The sequence below is a fragment of the Ptiloglossa arizonensis genome, chromosome 7 (assembly GCF_051014685.1).
Source record: "Ptiloglossa arizonensis isolate GNS036 chromosome 7, iyPtiAriz1_principal, whole genome shotgun sequence".
In the NCBI taxonomy this organism is placed as follows: Eukaryota; Metazoa; Arthropoda; class Insecta; order Hymenoptera; family Colletidae; genus Ptiloglossa; species Ptiloglossa arizonensis.
Window position 1 is genome coordinate 16,431,256 of NC_135054.1, and position 8,364 is coordinate 16,439,619.

General features: G+C 38.9%; 1 protein-coding gene across 1 annotated transcript; it reads left to right on the plus strand.

The window, feature by feature from the left end:
• Nucleotides 1-685: 685 nt before the first annotated feature.
• Nucleotides 686-5,579, plus strand: LOC143149652 (glycerate kinase). The gene is made up of 4 exons (XM_076317223.1): nucleotides 686-946; nucleotides 1,655-2,216; nucleotides 3,675-4,549; nucleotides 5,223-5,579. The coding sequence occupies exons 1-4, from the start codon at nucleotides 686-688 to the stop codon at nucleotides 5,577-5,579; spliced, it is 2,055 nt and encodes a 684-aa protein (XP_076173338.1).
• The last annotated feature ends 2,785 nt before the right edge of the window (nucleotides 5,580-8,364 follow it).

The following is an 8,364-nucleotide window of genomic DNA, read 5'->3' on the forward strand; positions in this document are numbered from 1 at the left end:
CGGAATAGTTTTCATATTATAATTAATTACCAGAAGCGAGTAAGTTGCGCTTCAACCAAAACAGAAAATTATAAAAAAAGAATACTCGATTGGTTTACAGAAACTGATGGTTTTACCTAACGGTAAAGAAGAAACTCTCTTTTTACCAACTTGGACGTATTGCCACTGATGGCGCCACTGAGACCATACGATTAATTTTAAATGGTAAGATCTATAAAATGCAGAGTTATCAATATTTTTAAATTAAGAATAAGAGTAAAAATCTTTCTTATTTCTACATTTTTGACGTTTATGAAATACGTATGATTACATTTTAAAAATAAATTCCCGTACACGTAACTTAGACGTGTGTACACATCTATGAAATAAAAACAATACTTTTACTTAGTTAATACTTACTTAATTTATTTAAACAATACTTAATTTTTATTAAATATATATCTTTGCATTTTGAGTATGTATCCGTGACAGTGGTTCTATTCTGAACCTTATTTGTGTTCGGATACATTGTAACTATCAATGATAATTATTGTATAGGCGCTGAAATCAAGATTAACATTTGTGGCTAAATTCAATGGATAAACAGTATCTGTTTCCGGTAACCTACTTCAAAATTTTTCAAAAATGTAACATCCTTCGAGTACAGACGAATCAAACGCAAAATTAATACGCGGGACAGTGAATCATGACGAAATTACAGAAAAAGAAACAGAAGAGACGTAAGTCTGGTCTTAGAGATTTTGACACAGAGGAAGCACTTAAAAAGAAGATCATAATTATTGAGGAGAGGAGACGAAAGATTATTGCTGAAATTCATAAGTCCTTGCAACAGAGAAGAATGGATAAACGCATATTACGTGATGCAACTCTGGAGAAAGAAGAAAGAGCTTTCCAAAAGCAACACAGAGATTCTAAGAAAACAGGAAGCGAAAAGACGATGTTAGAGGTTCGAGAACAAGATTACTCGTTCTGAAAATTACGTTTCATTTAATAGAACCATTTTAATTTTTGTTCGTCTTTTCATGGGAACGTCTAACGTTTAATGACAAAATTGAAGGAAATAGTAAATCTGAAATAAGAAGGTATTGGTAGTAATTTTATAGAATTCAATCAACGACCAAGTGTTCTCGACTTTACACTTGTGAGAGGTTGGCAAATTTATACAATATAGATAATTAAGAACTGTACGTGCTTTTACAATCACTTCACGATGTTACACTGATATTTCCGGTACAAAGAACAAGATTGCTGCGTTTCGATTCAGATTTGTTAATTGGGTTTCATCGATAGGGCTTAATATATGCCTTGTCTTAGACGCGGTGCTATTAATTATTGGAACAGTTTCCAATTAACCGGTAGTGTATTAACAGATAATCTTCAGGTGTATAATCTTCTATATAAGCTTTCTCACCGATCTAAATTACAAGATCGAAAACTATTACTTACTGTATTATACGATTGAAAGCAATTACTTATTACACAAAGATAGTTTTTCTTCAATGGATTGGTTATTTCTAACAGCTGGAAAGACCTCTAAAAGTCAAGTGATCTGGACCTCTCGGTTTCTGAAAGGTCTCGGTAGTAGCCTCTATACTTCTATATTTATGTGGTACCGTGTTACTAATTCCGTGTCATTTTCCAACCTACCTCGTAGATTCGCGAAGACCTGGGCAACATCGTCGAGACAGGTACAAGGTGCGTGCACACGTCCGTGATCCTACCACAGAAGATCAAGTACGACGGCCGGTCGATCTTGTCGATTAAGGGTGTCCGATACAGACTGAAGAACAACTTGCACATGGTGGGCTGGGGAAAAGAGGCGGTCATGATGAGCTCGGCGTTCGAACGAGTTATCGGCAAGCAATTGAAAAAAGGATGGATGGTGGTGCCCCGCAAATCGATTTTCATGATGTGGAGTTTCCCGGAAGCGTTTCCCAAGTTGGACAGCCGCATCTCTTACATCGAGGCCGGGACAGATGGACAACCCGACGAGAAGTCCGTAGAGGCGACCAGAAGAATCGTCCACTATTGTAAAAGATTGAAGAGGAAGGATCTGTTGATAGTCATGCTCTCGCAGGAAGACAACGAACTTTTGTGTTGTCCACGGGAGGGGATCATGCTGAAGGATAAGCTCAGATTGTTGAACAAATTGAAAGCAGCCAAAGCAACACCGGAGGAAATAAACATTGTGAGAAACAAGCTGTCCGCGATCAGAGGTGGGGGACTAGCGTTTAAAACTGTACAATGTTCGCGATTTGGTAGATTTCTGACGTTCGATAGACTTGGAGAGTTAATTCGTCCCATTTAAGAGTAGTACGGTGTGTCGTACACATTCCCTTCTATTTCGCAGAAGCTTTCAGTTTAACGCTGTTCAGCGCAGGGCTTTCTCGCGAGCTTGTTTCTCTTTCCAACTGCTTCTTCCCCGTACCCCTTACCCACGTTGTTAGGAAAACCACACGACACTAAAGAGACACCCGTGACGAGCGTCTCCGTCGTGAGGAAGCTTACCCGATGCTACGCACCATGTATATGCATATAGTGTCACTTTCAGACAGGAGCGAAGGAATAACGGTCCTACGAAATCTCGCTTAGACAGCGCTGTTCTAATTGTTGCGCGGCTGGGACGCTAGGTAGCGTTACTGCAGCTGCGCGGTGCACGTGCGCAGAATCGAATCGCGGAAACTCCTTTCGAAACGTCTGTGTTCCACGAATTAACGTATACGTCGTGCGAGTCGATAGAAAATATCAATGCCCTATTAAATGTATGGCTTTGAAATATTTTAATTTTAAAATAAGATACGAATCTAAGGTAGAAAGTATTAGTTACCAAGTACTGTGTTTTAAAAATGAATTCGATACGTGTGACTTATAGGTAAGTGGTAGTTCGTGTAAGTCATTGAAATATCAATGTTCTGTCAATGACTTCGTGATATTTTTATTCTAAAATAGGTTATAAATTCAAAGAATTAATTACTAGTTATTAATTGCGCACTATTGACAGAGCATTGATATTTAATTGGGATTCGTGCGTCCTGTTGCACATTGATCAGTCGCTTCGAGGGTAGATGTTTCGCGAGATATTCTTTGGTCACTTTACCCGTACTCACTAATCAGAGATCACGAACCATGGAAATAGATGTTCCCTAACATCCATCATTATCAGGGAGTCCTCTTATCTTGTTCGAATAATCGAGAACCCTTGAGTCCAATCTCCAGCAAGTTGCAAGGATATTTACTCCTGGTTAATTTTTGCTGTTGGAGTTTAACGAACAATTCCATCAGGAATATGACACTCGAGGGGTAGATGGACTTGGGAACTTTCCCTCGTGCAGCACGAATCATTGTCACCGGTTGTGTACCGCAGCCAAGCGAGAGTGAGGTCCGAGGGCAGACACCCTTAATGGTGTAGATTGGGGACAGAAAGTTTCTCTAAACCCGGGGATGGACAACCGCTGTCTTCGCGAGTCAGAGTGCTCGTTTCAACTTACGGCCAATCAGGGAGCCACAGCTACGTTTGCATAACGTTTTCTTAGCCTTCCAACTGTTAGATTACAACTGTTCAAAGTCACTTCGAGCGACCCGCAAGTTCTTTCGAGTTACCGAACTTCCACTAAAACTTTGCTGACCTAAACTTTCACGAATATCTCCAATCCATAAAAGGTGTTTTCGTGCAGGGGGCGACTTGGCACGATCTGCCTATCCAGCGAGAATCGTCGTGCTGATCACATCGGGCGTTTCTGACAAGCCAGAAGTGACCGAACTGGCAGGTGGACCGTGCGTGTACCATCACAAAGACGAGACAGCCTTGCGAATTTTAGCCAAGTACAAGCTCGTGGGGGGATTGCCGCAGAGTATAAAGGAACTGGTGGAAGAGACTGTTCCATGGGCCATGGCCGTGGACAAACAAGTGGGCGAGAATAACAAGTACAAGTTCGTCGAAGAGTATGTGATTGCCTGCAACGCGGACGCCATGGAATGTATGTCCGTGGAGGTGTTCAAGTTGGGTTTGTTTCCTATAAAACTGAACTCTACTTGCTTCGGAGAGGTCCAGGAATTCGCTAGGGAATACGTGAAAATGACTTCCCTGATGATACTGGCCGTCGAGGGGAAAATCACCAAATTGGACATGTACGAGGAGATGAAGTCTAGCCCCATTTGTCCCCTGACTGACCAGAAGGTGCAGGAGATATTTCCAGCGAAGGACAAGTGGGGTTTGGGCCTCTGCCTTCTGTTAGGAGGTCGACAGACTGTCAATCTTTGCTCCAAGCCTGGTAAGGGAGGACCCAATCAAGAACTTGCACTATACTTTTCGATGTATTGGCAGTGGCGCACAAAGGAGTTTCCAATTTTGAGAGAGTACGTCGTCTGGTTCCTGGGCAGCAGCTCTTACGGTAAGGACGGCAATAGCAACGCAGCTGGCGCTTTTGGCTATAAGAATCTGAGCACTGATGTTTATCCGCAATACGAAGAAGCGCTGAGTATATATAATACTGCTCATGCGAAGTGGTGGAAACTTAACGAGGAGAAACAGAACGTGTACGAGATAAAGGTAAAGTTTCACGTCGGTGCATTATACGCTTCAGAAACTGACGAGCTCGGGTTTATAAGCTGACTTTATGAATGTAGTAAATATTAATAATCTCCTTCTACCTTTTCCTATGCCTTGCAACAAGAACTCTAATAACCGCTTCGATGCTAATGCTGTAAAATGTTCATTGTCCATCAAGGTGGTTATAAAGTCGAAGGGTCGCTGACTTTGTTTCAATCGAATAAGTGAAATTTATTCATTTTATTCAAGTATATATTATTTAACGATTGTCTTCTTACCGCGTAAACAAAAGATACGAAAACCGAGCGTAAGCTCACGGAAATATATATATACATATATACATAAATGTAAATGTGACCTATATTTGGTTTTTAATTACTTTATTTTTAATCCTGTCACTGACCGATGACGAAACTCTTAACCATTCTAAGAGTAAATATGTAAAAAATATAGAAAAAGAAATACAGTATCTATATACAGTATAAAAGAAAATATTCTTAATCGTTTGTACATAATTTCTAAAAATAAATAAATAGAATTTAAAGAAAGGAAATAAAGAGGGAAATATATGTAGATACCTTGGAGTTTTAAAATATTAACAATTCTTTTTAAAATACTTTCAATCGGTTACACAATATACACACCAATCGTAACGAATTATTTTTTCTTACAGCAAGCATACAATGATATGAAAAAACTTGAAGTTATAAAGAATAAATTTACCGCTATTATTCCCAAAACAGTTTTAGCGAACAATAATACAAACTTGATGTTCCTGAGCATTAACCACGAAGATGAATTGTTCGAATTGAAGACTGGAAATTACTATTCATTCACGAACGTTGGAGACCTCCATGTCATACGAATCGTTCGTTTCCAATGTAACTGCGATGGCGTCTGTTACGGAAATAAGGAAACGATATGTTCCGATCAAGAATGTCCCGTCAATATGACGTCATTAGGCGAAGAACGCTCGAAATTACAATATTGCTGCCAGAAGGGTGGATTGAAAGAAGATGTTTATATCTAATGTACCATTACTTTCTATTAAAAACTTACGTAAGGGAACTTTTCAAAACAATTGAACGAACCAACTACTACTTCGATAATTTAAATCCTTGATGGATAAACCATTGATTTACTGTTTACGATTTCATACTGTACATATAAATATATCATTTTGTTTCACCTGTGAAACATCGGTCAAACACTCGTAAAACATACGAAAGAAAATCATTTACCATCAAAACAATGTTTTGTACTACAAATTTAGAATTTTAAATAAAATCGATCGAAAACTCGTTCACCCTTCGTTTCTTAAAAATTCCTTCGATTCGAATCATTTTCGCCCGAAACTATTTTAACATAGTGGACCTGTTAAATATTACAGAAATATTTACGTAAAATATTACGTAAAATATTTACGTTCGATAACTTCAACCATATCGTCCATTACCAACGGATAAAGTGTTCATATTTTGTATGCTTATTTCTAAAGTGGTATTCAAATGCAAATAATACGTTTCATTCAACAGTTTATTACCATTGACGTGGAAATATTCATATTTATATTCGTATTCGTATCGATTCTAGATTTCGACGAATTCGTATTTTACGTGAAGGAGGTCGCAAGAATCATACAAGTCTTTCGACGCGTGAAACTTCAATCAAGGCAGTCCGTAGAATAGTAGCTTTCAACTTCGCCGTTTAAACTCTTTCGTGCGCTCGAGGCAAAATGGTGTCCATTGAACGATCGATTTCGAGAAGAAATGAATGGAACGAAAATCCTAAGAATTCCCAAGAAAGCTCATTTTGCCCTTTCTTGACATAATAAAGATCTTCTAGGCATGTCCCATGGGTTCGGTACCAATATTGTCCAACAAAGCCGCGGGAATGGACTGGGCTAGCTCAATGACACCTTTCTAGTATAGCGCACTTGTCAGTACGTTCTTTCTAGCACTTCTTTCTGCCCAAATTGAAAATATCCCGCGAGAATACCCACTCGAATGGGTCCAACATGATGAAATTCGATTTGATGGAAACGTATTTCCTTTTGTAACGCATTAGTATACTTACTGCTCCGCGTAGCAATAAATATGTAAATTGGTAAATTTATAAATGAATTTTCAAGGATTACACAGGATCGTTCGTGAATGTATTTCAGATTTTATTTTGAGCTAAGAAATATTGTATATTAATTGTTACCGTTAATATATTTTATAGAAACGTGTCATAAATAATTTCCAGACGCAAATTGCGCCAGAAAGCGAAGAAACGACGTTATATTAAAATATTGTTGATCAAAGTGCTATAAATGCGCGGTAAGAAGTACGAAGATTTTTATCGCAAGGAAAATGTAATTACACCGGGTAGAAAAATGAAGTAAATTTTGAAATCTCCCGCACAACTCTAACCGCAAAGAAATTACAGCTACCGCGTTACGTGCTCGTGATATCCACAAGAGTTTGCTGTTCGTAAAAATTGTCGTTGCTCTCCTATTGTTTAAAATATCGAAGAAATTACAAGTGGAGAAAATTCGTGACCGCATACGAGGAGGAGGAACGAGCACGATCTGTGTGCGTAGCCGTCGAGTTTAAACGAAAATGCTGCATTTTGCTAGATAAGTTAACCACCGGATCAAGCTTGTCACAGGCGAGGTACAAAATAAACATAGCATTAATGGAAGAATATGCAATACGACCAGAGCCACGTACGTGGTACAGAATAGACATAGCATTCAATGGAAGAATGTCACACAAAGGGGTATGGGGGACCAGTGGCCCCTTACCATCGCGCTGACACAACCAACGATATCGATTCAGGATGGAATAAGAGTGCAGCGCTGGTAGCGGCAAGAATTTCAACGAAGCCCAAAGAAAACATTATACGTTCTATGCTAACAGTCTCGGAAAATATTCCAACGATAAGTTCCATTCATTCTCGTAATGATAAAATACATTGGACCTGAAACATTTCAGAGACGTCGGTTAAAGTGGAACGTGGAATATTTCAACAAGGTGTTGAAACACATGGAACTAAGAATATTTTTAAAGATACAGCTACCCTGGCACCTTGCTATCAATTTTCAAGATCCATTTACAGTATTTCCAGACACCGTTCTAATATCTTGTATTCTAACGAAGGAATCGTCAATTAATCGTCAAACTTTCGTATCTTATTTTCTTCGATTCGTAATTTAGAATTGCGGGAAAGGAATGGAAACGAAGACGAGAACTAACTATTAAATCTTTTCGTTCGATGCAATAGCTAGCTAAGGAGTGAACAAACATTCGTAAGAAGAGAAAAATAAAATCGGTCCCTGGTTAAACACTGTTATGGGGGAACAAACGGAAGAAAAGGAAATAAACAGAGAAGGTAAGTACAATTTAAAATTGGAGAGTACTCATCCGTGCTGACCAACGGTTATCAGTGGTCAGCACCGGTCACTAGGGATCGGTTGCCAGCCAAGGTGGTCCATGGGGGCAAGAAGAGCCCAAGGATGGTCAGAAGTTAGGTTCGCAATCGGGACATCCGTCCTTACTCCTCGGAGGCTCCAGGGAAAGAGAACATTTCCGGTTATGGGAGGTCTGTATACATTGTATTTTTAAGGGGCGTGATGCAATTGCAGTTAGTTCGATGATCTGTTCGATTTAACCGAAAAATTGTTTCACGAAAGATTAATATTTCGGCGAAACGATACTTTAAACGATATTTTCAAGTATTATTTACACGATAGATAATATTAATAATTATTTCAAATATCATCCGATGAGAATCGTTCATAATTACAATAATTGGGTTGAAGTTCAGGTTGA